Here is a 17,058-nt window from a genome sequence, read left to right on the forward strand (position 1 = left end):
GGCTGTGGCTAAAGAGGCCCTGGGCCTCTCGAGCTCATGGCGCGGAGCCGTGCGGTTGGGCTGACGGTGGCGGAGGCAGCCCCTGCCTCTCATTCAGAGAACGATAAAGTGCAGCTGAGCAACCTTTCGGGACTGAGGACCTGAGGAGCAGCCGTCACCCAAAACATGGGTATGAGCAAAGCTCGAGAAAGAGGCGGCCTGTGAGCCTAACGGGATGATGATAGCACACGTGATGGCCAGCACGGACCAGCAGAGCTGTGTGTGTCTGCGAGAGATGTAGCGTGGGAGCCGAGAGAAGAGGAGCAGAGACCAAAAGTACGGATAGGAGAGCCGCGGGGGCACGATGGAGAGCCACGGGGGCACGATGGAGACTCCTGTAACTGCGAGACCTCCTCTCCAGGTGCTTCACGCCTGCGGCTGGGCTGAGGCTTTCCCAGATTGCACGGGACAGTGCCAGCGCCAGCCCCTTGCCCTCCCGGGAAAGCCGCAGCACGTGCGCGTCTGACCCGTCCCCAGAGGGTAGCGGCGGGATGACGACAGCTCTGGGAGGGGACACGCGTCCCCCCGGGGGCCGTGTGCGTTTGGTGGCAGTTCACACCTGGCAAAGCAAGGCAGCGCAGCAGGGGCTGCCCCGGCCTGGGACCGGCTCTCGGCCCCGGGGAGCACGGGAAAGGCTTCGCGGGCATCTCCCTCGGGACCCGGGCGTCCCCGACGGCAGCGTGCCGGCTGGGGCTTTGCACGGGCGAGAGCCGAGGCTGCCGTTCGCCCGCGGGCTAACCTCCCTGCTGGGAAATCTGCTCGGCGGTGACAACAAACCGGCCCCTTCCCTCGGCCGGCGGCGGGAGGAGGCTGCCGCCGTCCCGGCTCACGCATGCCACGAACCGCACGCAACCTTTGCATTCGGGCTGGCTTTTTGTCCTAAGGCAACGCATCATGTCGTTTCAAAACTGCTCCGACTCCTGCCGAAAACCTGCTCCCTATCCAGAGCGCAACAACCCCTTGGCAAGCGGGTAGCACCTGCTACGCTCGGGTCACTAGAGCAGGCTGCTTCTTCAAGTAAAACAGAGTGAAAGAGAGACAAAAAAAAAAATATATATATATAAAAAAATCAGGAACCCTCTTTCTGCATCCGTCTCCAGCCTTTGCACATGAGCCACCCGGGGGGCAGCTTCGCCGGGGCCGGGAGCAGCGCTGGCGAGCGGGGCCGGGGCGTGGGGTCGTGCCCGCAGCCCTCCGCAGCCCCGCGCCCCGGCCGGCCCTGCCGTCCATCCCTCTAGCGACGCCGGAGCAGCGGCAAGGGAGATGGTAACGCTGTACTCACCATATGGAGCCTCCATCTTAGCGTTTAGCTGGGTGCTTACATTGACCATGTCTCGCCGGCTACCGCTATGGGGACTTGGGGTGAAAAGCAGAGGAAGTGTACGAATAGTAATAATAATAATAAAAAAAAAAATTAAAAAAATGTCTATCACTAAGGAACTAGGTGAAGGCAGGAGGGAGCGTGGAGAGGCAGGGCAAGGAAACCTGCCTCTCCTGTTATCTTATTGATTCGCTTAATCAGGGCTAATGTGGGTGGAGATGTTAAATAGTAACCAAGCTCTTATGGAAACCAATCTGCAAGGTGCTGCTGCTGTAGCTATAGTAACTGCTGCCGAGCTAGAAACTCAAACACGGCTTTTCCCGTCCTGTTTTGGGGCTCCTATTTCCACCCAGCGTCAAGGCCAGGGCAGCCCCCGGGCCAGGGGGGTTTCCTCCTCCCTCGGCTGCGGGGAAGAGATGAGCCGAGCGCCGGCGCGGGGAAGGGAAGGGAAGGGAAGGGAAGGGAAGGGAAGGGAAGGGAAGGGAAGGGAAGGGAAGGGAAGGGAAGGGCAGCGCCCGGCTTTGTAGCAGCCGAGACGCGGCCGGTTTTATTGCCGTCGCCGGCCCGCGGTGGGAAAACAAGGGCTGCGCCCGCGCGCCAGGGCGCAGCCACGCGGCCCCGCGGGACGAGGGATGCACGGGACGGCGGCGGAGGTGCCGGGGGTGACGTGTGCGCGGCCGGACGCGCTGGCGCACGCATGCGCGTGTTGCGGTGGGCAAAGCGGGCCCCCGGCAAGGGTCGGGGCACGGTCTCGACGAGCCGTCCTGGCAGCGCGTCCTTCACGGGTGTCGCATGGGTGCTTGCAGCTCCCCCCCCCCCCCGTCCCCCCTGCTCTCAGCCGCCTCCCTTCACCCCCTTTTCTGGCTGTCTCCCTGCAAGGCGCTTTGCCCTGCTCTTGCCCAGCAGCCTGGGGCGGGCGAAGGAGGGTCGGAGCTTCCCCGCTCCAGCCAGCCCTACTTCATCTCCGCACCGTGGCCTCGGGGAGGTCAGGGCACGCGCCGGTCCCCGCTCCCCGAACCCCGGCCCCGGGGCGCCTCTCCCTGCCGCCAGGCTCGGCGAGTGCCCCGGGGCCCCTGGAGCACCCCGGCTCTCGAACGCGCTGCCCCGAGGTGGCGTAACCAGAGGCTTTTTCCGGACGCAAAGCGAATCCCGAGGGAGAGCACAGATGAGGCGGGAGGCAGCACAGGAGCCACCCCGTCGCCTGGCGCTGCGGGAATCAGCAGGCGGAGGCCAAAGCGGAGGGGCCAGGGAATTTGGGGCAGTAGTCCCTGGGTTTGGTTAGCGGTGATACATCCTGGAAATTGGGAGGGGGTGTGGATAGCAGGGACACCTCGGCAGAGCCGGGGAGGTAACGGCGGAGAGGCGCCGTGTCCGTGGCCGGGGGTGAGGCAGGGGTCCGCGGGGCAGGCGGAGGCGGCAGCGGGGCTCCCCGTCGCGCTGCCGATCGAGGAGAGCCGCTGGGGAGCTCCGACCGGTGTTGCCCTTCTCCCCCGCCGAAGGGCAAGGGGTCCCCAGACCTGCCGCGGTGACCTTCTCCCCCACCGCTGCGCAGCGAGGGGGAGCCAGGCAAAGCCTCCGCCGTCGGAACCGGCTTGTCGCTTCCCGGGGAAGAGCGAGGGGTTTCGCGCAACCCCGAGACCCTGCCAGGAGATGAAGAGCCCTGAGCTGTGGCTGCCTGTCGGGCCCTGCCCCAGCGCCCACCCACGCGCAGGATGGGGCCTTGCCCCCTGCTCGCCGCTCCGCGCAGGAACTGGGCGTTATCCGCGCTCCACGGCCGCTGCGGACGCTCTTCCCCAAGGTTTCCTCGCCTCCAGCCCACTCCTTCCCAGAAGAGAGGCTGTGACGTGGTTGCACTGGGGAGCTGGCTGAGGCCCTCCACGCTCGCTGCACTGATGGGCTCAGCTCGGATTTGTGCACAGAGCACCTCAGTGCGGGGCGATGAGCTCCGGACGCCTCTGGTTTCCCTTCCCTCGCTGCAGGACGTTGCTCATGTGCAGGCGCTCCGCACGTGTCCAAACCCGAGCCCTCTCTGCCGGGTTTCGTGCAGGAAGAGCTCTAACGCGCCAGGCTCACGCCGGGGTGCTGCCGCGCCTGAGCCCCGCATCTCCTCCGGGCTGGGCTAAAGCCGCTTGCGGGCGGCGGGCGACGGCCGCGTTTAGCAGCAGGCGGAGCAGGCGGCAGCCGGGGAGTGCCGGCGGCGCGGCGCGGGGGGCTCCCACGTCCCGCCGGGCTTGCGCAGCCACCCTGGCTTGCCCCTTCCCCCAGGCCGGCCCCGGCAGGGCGTTCCGCGGGGCAAAAACGCGGGCAGGACGCGCTCCCTTTGCCGAGCGGCCTCGCGCGGGTGTCCCGGCAGTGCTGTCCTTCTCCCGCACGATGGAGCAAAGCACCCGGGCATCCCCCCGCGCCGCTGCCCCGGGCTCCCCGACGGCTGCTGCCTGCGCCCCCGCCGCCCTCGCCCCCGTTCCCCGTCCCACCGCGCTCAGCGCCCCGGCACCCCCGGCGGGGAGAAACGGCGCGAACGCGCGTCGCTCCGAGTTGCGAGAGAGGCGGCAGGATGCAAGGGCCGATGCGAGCCCGGGGCTCCGGAGACACCTTTATTGGGGCGCCGGGAGGCGGGGGCCGGCGGGAGCGCTGCGGGCGCACCGGGCTCCCCCCAGCCCCGCCGCTCCCCCCAGGCGGTCGCCACGACAGGAAAGTCTTGGAGTTTATCTGCGCGGACCGTCGGCCTCGCACGCGTGCCGGGGCCGCGGGAAAGCCGGGAGAAGCGCCGCAGGGCAGGGAAGGGGCGGCCGGCCGCCGGCTCGCCTATCCCCACCTGCTGCCTCAAAGTCAGAAGCAGCCGGCAGTGCAAGCGCTCCCTGGGGAGGTGTATAAAAATAAGAAGACACGAAGCCACAGCACGACCATCTCCTGCACGGCGCGGGGACGAAGCAGGTACGCTAACCACGGGGGCGTGCAGAGCCCCTGCTGCCTAAAGCCTCCTACAGCAGCCGGGGGGGACGGGAGGGGGCTGAGGGAGAGAAAGAGCAGCTCGGAGGCACCAGGGTTATAAATAATTCTGGTTTTACACAACCCTCATCCCTGGGGACGTCTTCCCGGCCGCGGAGCCGGGAGCCGCCGCTGCAGCCCTAGAACCAGCTCACTCGGTTGGACTTGAGTCCCGTGAAGCACATGTTGTTGCTGCAGAGCCCGCCGTAGCTCGGCGGGCAGGCTGAGCACGGCCTCCCCACCTTGTACGGCGCTTCTCCTATCCAGTTGCCCCTGGAAAAGAGAGGAAGGCGTTGCCTCTGAGCGCTGCTGCCTGCCACCGAGACGAACTTAGCTGGCTCACGACTGCCTCCCGGGCTGGGTGCCCCGGCTGAGGGTGAGAGCGTCTCCCGCCCTGCATGGCGCTCTGCGTCCCACGCGTGCCCGATGCAACGGCCGGCAAACCCACGCGGCAGGCACCGCTGCCGAAACAGCCTGCGCCAGGAGGGGGCTCAGGGCCGCGCGAGTGTGGGGCACAGATTTATGGCTCGGGGCTGCGCGAGCGCGGGGCACAGATGTATGGCTCGGGGCCCCGCAAGCGCGGGGCACAGATTTGCAGGGCTGCCGCAGAGGTGTGCAGGGGCCGCGGGCGAGGAGTGGGGGCGAGCCGGTCCCCAGGGCAAGCGGGGCATTTCGGCGGGGGGCGGCACGCGGGCGCTCCCCGGCGCTCACTCACTTGATGGCGTAGTTGCACACGAGGAGCACGGCTCGGCGCCACGTGCTGCCCCACACCCTCATGTTGGCGCAGGTGTTGACGGCACAGCCCAGCCTGCTGGAGGACGCCCACACCATCTGCGGCCGAGACGGAAAACAGGAATTACCCAGGCGCTGTCAAAGCCGGGGCTCCCAAACCCGCCCGTCCCGGAGCCCACTGCAGAGGGGCCGCGGAGCAGGGTGTCCTATCAGGGAACGAGATCCTGCCGGCCTGAGTTTCTTGGGTGAGATGCTGAGGCCACCTCGGGCACTTCTTGTCACTTGAGCGTGATTTTTCAATGTCCCTCTTCTGCCTAGAGGCAGAGGCTGGGGCGAACGCTGGAGGGGGGCTGCGCTGCCGGGGGAGAGGCAGCGCGCCGGTAATTAAAGGTCAGCGTGCTTCGCCACGGAGCAGGGAAGCAGAGGGAGGTTTTCCACCTTGTCTTGGCAAGGCGCCGCTGGACGTGCCGGGGAATGAAGGGGCTGCATTCACGGGGAAGCCAGACGTCGCTGCACACTAAAAAGCTGCTCTGTTGTGACGGTGTTGATAAATGACCAGCAAGAGCAGGAAGGGTTTAATTTCTTTGTCTTCACAACCTTTGAGGTGCTATTGGGGTAATAAGGGGAAACTGAGGGCAAAGCAGGGAAAAAAGTTTTTTTAAAAAAAAAGTTCCAGCCAGTTGGCCTAAAGGCTGAGAGAAACCTCCCTGCAGGGAGCAGCAGGCACGGGACGGGCAGCCACCGGCTTCCCGGCACTTCCCTGGGAGCCTCCGTCCTCTCCCGGTGGATGCTGCGCTGGCGCTGCGCGCCGTGGCCCCACGCCATCTGCCCACAGCCCCGTCACAGCGGCACGTGCCGTGGCCCCACGCCGTCTGCCCGCAGCCCGGTCACGGCGGCACGTGCCGTGGCCCCACGCCGTCTGCCCGCAGCCCGGTCACGGCGGCACGTGCCGTGGCCCCACGCCGTCTGCCCGCAGCCCCGTCACGGCGGCCCGTGCGGCGGCGGCGCGGGGCCGCGGCGCTCACCTGCGTGTAGTGGCTGCACACCGAGGCGCTGCAGGTGGCCGGGCAGCGGGGGCTGCACTCCCACGGCTGGGGGAAGGAGTAGTGCTGCTTCTCGTGGTACCACGATTTCACCAAGTCCACGACGGAGCGGTACCTGCGGAAGGGCACGCACGCAAACAGCCGGCGTTCTCCGCGTTAGCCCGGAGCTCCGAGGAGCAGGAGTCCCGCGGCAGCCTGCTTTGCAGGGCAGTTTCTAGGAGACGCCCTTCTGCAGCCGTCCCGGAGAAACACCTGGGTTACCCGTGTCGGGACATGCAAGCGGGAGACCCTCTTCCTCCTCCGCTTCCCAGAGGAGGGCGAGGAAGGCTGCAGCTCATCCTGAGGGAGTGTGGAAGACAGGGGGGGATGGAGCCAGGCAGCACCCGTGAGGCCGGGCAGGAGCAAGCGTGCCTGCGGAGAAGGGTGCAGTCACATCCTTGCACCAAGTGCACTTGTGCCGGGGGTGTAAGCAGCCTCTTGGAAGACCTGGCCCTCTCCGGAGATGGCCGAGCGCTCAGCCACGTGCTGGGAGACCACGACCTACGCTCTCCTGGTGCATGTGCCAGGCAGCGAGAAGGGAGCGAATGCTCTATCCCCCAAATGCTCCATCCCCCAAACGAGCAGCGGGCAGGCTCTGCTTTCCTACATTTATCCTGCTGCAAGAGTTGGTCGCCCTTCCCAAGGCGCCCGTCCCCCAGCTCGCCCGGCTCCAGGCCCCCTGTCCTCGTCCCCAGCCCTGTCCTCCCCTTCCAGCCCGCAGCGACGCGCTCCGCAGCTCTCCTCCCGGCCAGGGCCGGGCTGGCCGCTGCCCCGCGCACCGAGTCTCCCTGCCCTCCGACCTGCGTTTCGGCCCTCCGCAGCGGAAGTCCAGGACCGCTTGGTTTCTCGCTCAGGGCGCTGCCCTGCCAGCAGCGGAGCGGGGCGCCCGGGGGCTGCGCGAGGAAGCCGGGGCGCCCGGGCCACGTACCTGCCCGAGTGGATGGAGAGGTTCTGCCCCACGTACTTCATCAGCTGGGGGGGCCCGTGGTCCCACAGGCAGCGCGCGGCCCAGGCCTCCGCAGCGCGCGCCAGCCTCTCGTCCCACACCTGGCAGCGGGGAGAGGGAAAGGGCGGATGGGGATTTCGGCTGGCCGGAGCCGGGACGAGGAGAAACCCCCTCCCTGGGCTGGGGAGGGGGCAAAGCACGATGCCCTGAAGCAACTGAGGCCCCGTGTGCTGAACGCGCTCACCCCTCCGGGCACTGCCCTCTTTTGCTAAACTGAGCCCAAAGTCAGAGGGATAAAACCTCCCACGTCCCCGCGCTGCTGCTGGAGCATCCTGCCACCGCCGCAGCCCCGCGGTCGCGGTCGGCACAGCTGTTTCCTTCATGCATTATTTAAAGCTCCCTCACCCATCCTGAACTGCTTTGGGGATGAGCCTTAGCCTTGCCTGGGAGAGGGAGGGATAGCTGGGGCCTTATCTGGGAAGGCTGGACTTGAGGGCAAGCGTGAAGCGGTGCAGGACACCCAGGGCCAGGCTGCCCTGTGCCGTGTGCTGAGCGAGCCGGGCTGTGGCGCGCCGCCCCCGGATCTGCATCCAGGGCCACCCTGCCGCTCCCGAGCAGCTCCTCGAGCCTGATCCTGCCTCCCTCCCTCCCGCGGCGCGGGGCTTTCCCGTCCTGCGGGGCTGGCATGGGAGCGGAGCGGCACCCAGGCAGAGGCACCCGGGACTCGCGCCGCCCCGCGCCCGGGCAAGCAGCCGCGAGCCATCTGGAGGCAGCTGCCGGGGCAAAATCCCTCCCTTTGGTTGCTCTCCCATTTTTCCTCCCTTTAGGGCTATGTTAGGAGCTGCCCAGGACCAGCCGGCTGGTGAACGGAGGTGGCTGAAGTCGCCGATCCTGACCAGAGAGCTAAGGGTGCTGAAGTGATGCCACCAATTTTATGTCCTCCAGCAGCACCACCACGAGGCTCCCGGGGCACCTGCAAGCACCCGGGAGCCTGGACTCGGCCTCCGCGGCAAGAAACCCCCGTTGCCCCCGGGGAGACGGGCCCCGGGGACGGGACAGCCGTGCCGGCAGCGCTGGGGAGAGCTGCGCGCGTGCCCCAGCTTTGGGGTCTGTCCAGCCCGGCAGCACGGCGTCTCGGCAGCGAGCATCGGGGCCCTTTGCGGTTGCCTTTGCGGCGAGGAGGGGGCCCGGCAGCGGCATGGCCAAACCGGGCTCCTAGACACCACGTCAGCTTATTTGGACACAAATTGAGTTCTCCTTTTCCTAGCTGTTCCCAGTAGGAACCAATCCTGCGGGTGCTGGCCCCCGTTCAGGAAGGTCGAAAGGAGCTGGCATTGCAGGAGCTGGGTGGCTGCTCTTTCTCTCACTCCTGCCCTTCCCTTTTGCAGTGACGCCCCCCACACTGATCTCCGGGGCCTCTCGAGGGACCCGGGAGCCGGGAGCCTCCCGGGCTGGGTGGCTGTCGGTGGTGGGACCCTGCCGGTGAGCGGCCGGTGCCGGGCGCTGTCCCTCTCTCCGGAGGGCACAGTTAGAGGAGCGCTCCCGTGGGGGCTGTGGACGGGACCTGGCCCTTTCTTGCTCTTCCTTTCTATTCCTGCCCGTTGGGGAATACACCAGGACCTCCCAGTGCTGGAGGAGAAGGAATAAAGTGCCCAAACCCTGTGTTTGCAGCACGCAGCACTGCAGGGAGGGCGCAGATGGCACATTGGGGATGTCACCACCTCCCTTTCCCTAATGTTACCTCTGCAAACGGTGGCTTTTGCAGCTCAGGACGGATGCGGCCGCCCCGCAGGCAGCAGAGGCGAGCCAGGACCCGCTCGCCCGGCACCATCCCGCCCCGGGGCGCCCGGCACCAGCACTCACCATGTGCTCCATGTTGGCAGCCGGCGGGGACACCTGCGCCCGCACTTGGTTGTGGTAGTCCAAAATCGCGCTCATGTCCCGGGGCGAGATGTAGCGCCTGCGTCGGTTCCTGGGCACCCCGATGGCCGACGCGAGGCCGGCCGCTGCGCTGCTGGGGGGGCCCAGGAGCTCGGTGGCGTTGGGCAGCACCAAAGAGCTGGACTTCTGCGTAATCCAGAAGACCAAGCCAGTGACATAGAGGTGCAGGTGCAGCAAAGTCATTATAGCCCTGCTGTTTGAGTTGAACGACGGCTTTCGGCTGAAACACAACAGTAAGGATAAGGCAGATCTCCGTTCCTTACTGCTGGCGTGTGGATCTAAAAGAGGAAAAAAAAAAAGCAGATGCACCATTTATTCCTGCATTTCACATGTAAAATCCATTTCCCCAAATAGGATGGAAATAAATTTTCTTTTTTTCCTTTTTAAAATAAATGTTAAAACTTGATCTGTTTGATAACCTGTAATTCCTGCTCATTTATCACAGTAACTTCACTGGGACCAGCAGGGAGATGTTTGGGGAATTGTTCTCGTTGTTTCCTTTTTTCTTAATTTCAGTGCAAAATCTCCCCCCATTTTTCCAGTTCTCACACATACCTGCCAGACAGGGGCTAATTAAGAACATGCTGAGATAGCAGCAGCAGTCGCCTGCCCTGTAATTTCACAGGCTTTTGGTATGTTCAGTAAATCCCCAGATCAAACAGAAATCTTATACAGATAAAGAAACGAACGGCAAGTTTTAAAAGGACCGCCAAGAGAGCCTAAAGAGGCTTTAGCTTGGGGAAAGAAAAATAAACCACTGCCAAACCAGATTACTAAAAAAAAAAACCAGAAAACATCCTAATCTCATCGTCTTTTAGCCGATGCATCTTTCCTACTGCCAGCGAAAGCCCTTCCCCAGCGAAGCCGAGAGACGTTTCCCAGACTACCTACCTCGCGGCCCGAGCCAAGAGCAGCGGAGACGCGCTCGCCGCGGCAGCCCGGCGGATTGACCTTTGCAAACAACCTGCCCGGGCGCACGCGGCGGCGAGCTTTAACCTCGCCAAGTGCTGGGGGCCTTCGGGAGCAGCTGACGCAAAATCCGCATCGGACCTCTCCCCCCGGGAAGGGCCTGCAGCCCGCGACGCGCTCGGCGAGGCGATTTATAGCCCCGCGCCTGTGTGTGCGCACCGGCACGCGCGCGGGCACGCGCAGGCGCCCAGCCCGGCGCCGCCGAGCCCCCGGCCCCGCAGAGCCCCTGGCCCCGCGGAGCCCGCGCGGGGCGAGCCGGGGAGGCTGCGGGGGGCTGAAGCGGCAGCGCCGGGCTGTGCCCTGCCGGGGCAGAGCGGCTGCTCCGCGCTGCCGTCTGCGGGGCTCTTGCGGGATGCGCAGGGGAGATGTTTCTGGAGACTTCGCTTCCCCCTTCGGACACCCCCAAACTGGATCTTGCTAGGAAGCTGTCGGCCAAAAAGCAAACCTGGGTCGGGAGAGGATTTTGCCCCAAGAAGCCGACTGTGGGGCTGGCCGCCGGCCAGGAGCCCGAGGGCGACCCCGATTTGGGGCAAGCTGGAGCAGACAGCAGAGATCTCCCTTCTCTTGGGTGGCCAGGAGAGGACCCAGCGACCAAGTCCCCAGGGTGTCCCCTGGTGTCCCTGGGCCAGCAGCACTCCCCATCAGCAGCGCTTGCCCCCCCACTGACCAGGGCTCGCTGCAGCCCATGGTGGGCTCTACCCTGTCCCCACCACTGACCTGGGGCTCCCCATCAGGAGAAAACAGCCCTTTCTCTGCAGAGCCCTGGTGCCCTGCAGGACAGCCCAGCAGATGTCCAGGTCTCCGTCTCCCAGGAGGGGAGATCGCTGCATGAGTCCGAAAGCTGCAGACAGTCCTGCAGCATCAAGTGTATTTTCCTATTACATCCTGAGCAGTCCCAGTCCCCGGGACTGGCTGAGTTATTACGGGGCACAGAAATGCAACGCTGGCAGGCTGGAGGGGCTGCTCGCAATGCCCATCACATCGCCTCTCCCTCCCGTGCACGCGGAGCCGGGGCGAGCGGCCGCTGCGAACCGCGGCGGGGCTTGCTGCAGGTATTACCCCGAGCCGCGGGGCCGCAGCTGGGAGCGGGCGAGCTGGGCACGGAGAGTGAGAGCTCCCGCAGCGCTAGAGCTGCTCCGAGCCGGGGCGGACGGATCAGCCAGGGCACAGGAAGGTTTGGACCTGGGAGTTTGGCTCCTTGGTGAACTCCAGGACAAACTACCTTTCCTGAGCTAAGTAGAGACACTGAGACTGAGGTGCTGAAGCTGAGACCAGAGCAGAAAGCTGGTGCCCAGGAAGGTAGGAGAGGAGGCTGCAGGGACCGTGGTCTGGTCTCTAGGGTGTCTGTTCTCAGCAGCACCATGTCACTGCAAGGAATGGTGCTTCGACCCCCCCCCAAAGGGGTGCACGCTGCCCTTCCTGCACACCCACTGCACAAGTATCGTGGCAAAGACATTAAGAAGCCTTTCTTGTGTCCTGCGGGGAGGAGGGGACGAAAAGCCAACCCCCAGCAGCAGAAGACAGTACCGCAGCAGCAGCCCATCACAGCTTCTCGCGCTCACTGGGGGGACCGGGATGAGGAGCGAGGTGTCAGCGAGGGGGGGTGTACTGCCCTGGGACCCCCGAAGCAGAGGATCACCGTCACACAGATCCTTCAGTCCGGTGCAGTAACAGAAGTGCAACCAGAGGCTAGATGATGTGCCTCCTCCCACCCTCACCTCGGCGGTTGCCCTCTCCTCCCACACTGCTCCCACCCGCGTAATTCCTGCCCCATTCCAGGATGGACAGACAGGAGAGGGGCGGGCAGCTCCAAGCTGCTCCAGGTTGAGCTCTGGAGAAGATGTTTCTGGGGAGTCTCCCAGAGGCAAGGATGAGATTTATGCCTAGGCCAAAGTCTTCTACAGCAAGGGCAGAAGATGGCCAATAACTGAGTAGGAGTGAATAAAACCAGCAACTCCAACAAAGCCACAGTGCAAGGTAAGTCAAACAGGAGCGCTGGGAGGGCTAGACCCAAGCATGGAGCATAAATAACACCCAGATCGCGAGCCGATGTGTTATACCAATACAGCCTCAAATGTCCTGCTGCAAGACTCCACTGGAATATTCCCCTAAGTATATTTTTGCCAATGCTCAAGCATTCCTGGAACTGGCTCTCCTGTAAAGTGGATCAAGCTGCTAGGGGCCCTGGGGAATGGCTGGAGACATGTGGCAGAGGGATATTTCCATCCACCCCAGGCCCAGCGGCTGGAATAACGATCGTGCCAAAGAGGAGACAGCAAAACCCTTCCTGTGAACCTGTCCTCGGGGCAAACATCAGGGGAGATGGCTCCAGCGATGCCGGAGGTGGCCCCGGGAAGCTGCCGCCGGCTGCCCGTGGCGCAGGGACAAGCAGTGCAGGGAGACCGTGTTTCCTCGTGGGGGTCCCCGAGGTCCCTTCCCATGTGTCCCAGGACGGCTGCTCCCCACTGTTGCCATTGCAGGGAAGTGCCACCAGGACACGTGAGACCTGCACATGCCCCGCAAGCTGTTTGGCCAGAAGGCAACTTCGGTTCATCCCGGTTTGTGCTTCGCTCCCAGGTTTGGATACGAACTCAGCTGAGCGCTCAGCCCAGCTCAGTCTGGGCTTCCTCCAACTCCTTCCAGAAACACCAGCCTTCGAAACGGGCTTGAGCCGGGTGCTGGCAGCGGGTGGCCACCAACGCGCTCCATGTACCATGGGCTGTGTTATTCCTGGCCCCACGCCTGCAGCATGCAGGGCTCTGCCCACTGCACTGCATGAAATGGGAAAACAGCATTTACTGTAAATTAAGAGAGAAACTGCCTCTGATCTATCAGATCCCTCATTACTGTAAAGACGGTTTCGCTCCCAGCGGACGAGAAAGGCAAGCAGGGAGCAGTGAGGCTGGAGCTGTGGCTGCAGCTGGGGCATGAAGCCACGAGCTCGACAGCCTCTGCTGGGCCGACTGCGGACTCGTCCTGGGCAGACTGGGAGGAGCAGCTGCCAGAGTATTTACCTCCACATCTGTCCTAAATGCAAAGTGCACACAAGGGTAGGAAGGGCTTTGGGGCTGTTTTATGGGGAATTTTTTAAAATGATTTATTATTTCACGGAAGACAGAGCCCTGGGAAGTCAATACTCATCCAGCACTGTGAACTGTGCATTTTTGCATTTGAGAAAACAGCTTTTGATTCCTGATTTGACGTGTGTTAGATTGAAGGGTTTGGAGAGTGCAAACCTGCTGCGGTTCCCGCTGCTGTAAAGGGAGCCGAGCTTGAAAGGATCATGCTCGGAGGCAGGGAGACAGTTTTGTCTTGGGTGCAGATTGAAAGCGCTGCTTAATCAGCACTCCGCGAGACAATCTGAGTTCTGGGAACTGGATGGGGTTTGCGTCCCTGCCAGGCGTAATATCCTGCAGCCTAGACTGGCCTGTCTGCCAGAGCACACGCTATCTGCAGAGAAGACCTTGCTGGGAGCCAAGAAGCACATGCATTCAACTGGATGCAGCAGCAGCACCGGCAAAATCTTGTTTTAATGACCATCGAGGGAAAGAAAAAGAGATAAATCACTGGGCTCGCAGATGAGACGCACACCGGTGCTTTTTAGACCGACGTGCGCAGCAGCTCACTCCAGAGCAACCCACAGCGGCACTCACAGACTTCATCCATCACATTTGCCTCTTCCTGTCTGTCGACCTTGGGTGACATCCGTCACCGACGTGTCAAGGTGATGGACTGCGGCTGGGCCCCGTGCAGGAGCGAGCAAGGCTTTGCACCACTCCTGGGCCCGTGCGGCACAGTGATCCCTGCAGGAAGGTGCCTCGGCCCCGTGCAGCAGGGCTCACCACTGCTGGCAGTGGGGACGAAGGACTTGACTTGCTGAAGGCTGTTCACCTTCCCCCAGCCCTGCCCCGAACAGCTATGATGGCTCCCCCTTCCCGCTGCCACCCCTGGGAGTGAAGGAAAGTGGGACTTTTGATGACTTTTTGCATTTCTAGAACCCTCTAGACACCAAGCACATCAGGAGCTTGGTTCCTCCTCACAGATCATGAAAGGGAGATTTCCCTTCTGACTATAGGTCAGAAGATTTAATGTCTATATTTTTATGACATGAGAAAACCTAGACTGAAGTCTTCTATTTATGTGTTTATTGGTGAACTCTCTGGAGTGCAATACACAGTTAAGCTGCAACCCAAGCACTTACATTTTTTAAGTGACTTCTCCAAAGCATCCCCATTCAGCCTTCGGGGGGTGATGGCATTTTGCTAGTACAGCCCTGCCTGCCTTTCAGCTGATATGTGGGAGACCCAACACTTTGGTCTCACCAGGTAGGAGAAGTGTTTCGCTTCCTGGTAGTGTCCTGTCCATATGGCAGAACTCCTACGGGCTTCAAGAAAGCCAAAATTTCACACATAATCAGTTAGAGAGTGCCGGAAAGGCAAAGCCGGGGCAGAGCTGGGGTCTCCCCATGACCAGCAGCAGGTGCCTGCAAGGAAAGGGGAGAACTCAAAGGGGGCAGATGGGAACGAGCAGCTCCCACAAGAGCTGTCCTCTTGGTCCTACTCATCATCCGAGACTGAGATGAACCCTGAAGGATTTCAAGGTCATCTTTATCATTAATTAGGACCAGCTCCTTGTAGATGATGAATCTCCTTCTGAACCATGCTGAGCCTTAAAGGAAGGGGTACACAAAAGTCAAAGCTCACGCTGAAGAGGCGACATCCCAGACTGTGGGAACAGTGGGATAAAATCACTGGTGCCATCAGAACTGCTCCATTCTTGGCCAAAATGCTGGGTCATCACAGTGAGGTGGGCTTTTCCAAAGGATAAAAATCTTTCTTCATTAAAATAAAAAAAAATTTAATAGGTATCGAATGCCTTCTCCCTTGTACCTCAGGCATTTCAGAAACAGGGCAAGTTTCTCAATGGAAAATTCACAATTTTAATAAAAAGTGATTAAAATTGTGAATTTTGGTCATCTGAACTGTTCCTAATGCTCACTGTTAAAACCTAGGAATAGGTGTCCCCAAACTGGCTTGGCAGAAGTGAGTTCAAAGTATAAAGCCAAGCTAAAATGAGACTGAGCTAAGTAAACACCTTTCTGCTCTGCTCTGTTCCTGGAGACCTAGCGTAGCGCTGGGTGGCTGCCTCCCCTCAGCTCTTCACAGTCTCACCATATTTCACACTGTTCATCTCACTTCACCTCCCCGCACCTACAGGGACACTTCCATACCCAAGAATCTGCTTTGAGCACACAAGGGTGGCACATTCAAATCAGGAAGGAGGCAAAGCTGGGAATGGACTCCTAAGCTCACCACTAAATGAAAGGGTTTTGCTAATTCTTCTTCCAGGTCTTCCATGGACTTTCTACCATGGACTTCCCTAGCTCCTATTGCATGCACTAACATGATGGGCTCAGTGAGGGACATGGCACAAGACAATCCATATAATGCTCCAGACAAATCTTTGATCTTTGCACCTATAAATACACGAACTGGGCTCCAGGCTGTTGGAACACAACGAGCATGCTAGCCAGAGTGGTCGAGAGCAGAGCAAGCCCCACCGGTTGGAGGCCCATATCTCCTCAAACAGTTGGTAGCTGTGCCATAAATTGCAACACTCTGGGCATTACAGGAACCTTTGGAGTAAACCTGAACCAAGATGTCCCATATGCATTTGCCAGAGCTTACAGGATTATTTATTAAGGGTTGAGTTATAGATTTCTACTGGATTTTTTCCTGACCCCAGGCTCATGCCGAATCTTGTTCTTGGAGACTGCTTCCTAACCCATTTGGGCAGCAATCATGTCTTCTGGGCAGCATTTCTGCTGTTTCTGGCCAGCTGGCAGGCAGCAGTGCAGCATAGCTTGTACACTACCAGCCCCTCAGGGAGTGAACATTTCACCTCTGCTGTGTCTGTAATTACTGGATGGTGGGGAGGGAGGAATGTCCGAGCCAGCCGTGGGACACAATAAATCCCGCTGCCAGCAAGACTCACGTCTGGGGCACCACGTTCCAGACAAGCAGGGCTGCTGCTCCCAGCCTGGCCATCTATCAGCAAGCCACAGCATGGTGCACAGTGCTGGAGAGGCGGTTTTGAGAAAAGCCCTCCTGGAAATTCACTGTCTGGCTTGAAGATGGGAAGGAGATCTATTCCACCTTGTCCTTTTTAGTGCTGTACCATGTGCAGGCCCTTGTGCAGAGAGGTGTGTATGCAGACTCCTGTCCCCCGGGTTGTCCTCCATCTGACCAGCTGGGCTCCAAACCTTCTTGCCCTGCATGCAAACTGCAGTGGGAGATGGAAGTGTGACATACTATTGCTCCAAGACTGTCCCTAGAAGCACAGCTGAAAACTTAGTGAAACTCTGCTGGTTTTCTTGTAACCTCCAACCATAGGAGCAGACAGCTCTTCCATACTTGGGGTGACAGTCAGTGACATATGGACCAATATCTTCCAAAACCAGAAGTGTTCTTTCCTTACTGCTGTGAGAAGGCATTCAAACTGGAGAGGGAAGAGGGAAGCAACAAGCAACCTACATGCATATATTTCTCCCCTAAATCCCATCACCTCATAACAGTGACTTGAGCCTGTTTAACTTCTGTCTTTGCCTCCCCTTGGCTCATTTCTGGGATCACTTCCATTTCTTGACTGGATGAATATTGTCCCTAATATGTAGTCACGGGAGCAAGGAACACAGCTGGGAGATCAGCAATCTGTAAAAGAAAGGATAGGTTGGAGATGGCCAAATCGTATCCAACCTTTATCTCAGCTATTCAAGGCATCACACCCTGCCTACAACAGCATGCTAACACAGTGTTAGCTTGAGCCTTTCACAGCCTAACCCAAACTCTGGTTTTCAGAGGATTTCCACTAATAAATGCGAGATGCTTCACTACTCCCTGCTGGCCTTTCCATCAAAAAATCACAAAGACATTGAACTTCTTGCTGATTTTTAGGACTGTATGCAATCCATGGGCATTGCTATAATATCTATGCTGGGACAAGTTGGGATTGTTCCTGTGCCAGGGCAGACTTCTCCATGG

The 17,058-nt window shown here is 60.8% G+C and overlaps 1 protein-coding gene across 1 annotated transcript; it reads right to left on the reverse strand.

The window, feature by feature from the left end:
- Window positions 1-3,826: 3,826 nt before the first annotated feature.
- R3HDML (R3H domain containing like) lies at window positions 3,827-10,208 on the reverse strand. The gene is made up of 6 exons (XM_067307574.1): window positions 9,941-10,208; window positions 8,972-9,327; window positions 7,091-7,209; window positions 6,106-6,238; window positions 5,064-5,179; window positions 3,827-4,621 (listed from the first exon to the last, which is right to left on the reverse strand). The coding sequence occupies exons 2-6, from the start codon at window positions 9,230-9,232 to the stop codon at window positions 4,489-4,491; spliced, it is 762 nt and encodes a 253-aa protein (XP_067163675.1). The 5' UTR covers window positions 9,233-9,327; window positions 9,941-10,208; the 3' UTR covers window positions 3,827-4,488.
- Window positions 10,209-17,058: the final 6,850 nt, after the last annotated feature.

This window comes from Apteryx mantelli, chromosome 18 (genome assembly GCF_036417845.1).
Source record: "Apteryx mantelli isolate bAptMan1 chromosome 18, bAptMan1.hap1, whole genome shotgun sequence".
In the NCBI taxonomy this organism is placed as follows: domain Eukaryota; kingdom Metazoa; phylum Chordata; class Aves; order Apterygiformes; family Apterygidae; genus Apteryx; species Apteryx mantelli.

Excerpts from the sequence above, each read along its gene's own strand:
- R3HDML (XM_067307574.1), bottom strand. The coding sequence starts at position 9,232 with ATGACTTTGCTGCACCTGCACCTCTATGTCACTGGCTTGGTCTTCTGG. Across the intron at positions 7,210-8,971 it reads CTGCCAACATGGAGCACATG|GTGTGGGACGAGAGGCTGGC; the intron begins GTGAGTGCTGGT and ends CCCCGCTGCCAG. Across the intron at positions 6,239-7,090 it reads CTCTCCATCCACTCGGGCAG|GTACCGCTCCGTCGTGGACT; the intron begins GTACGTGGCCCG and ends GCCCTTCCGCAG.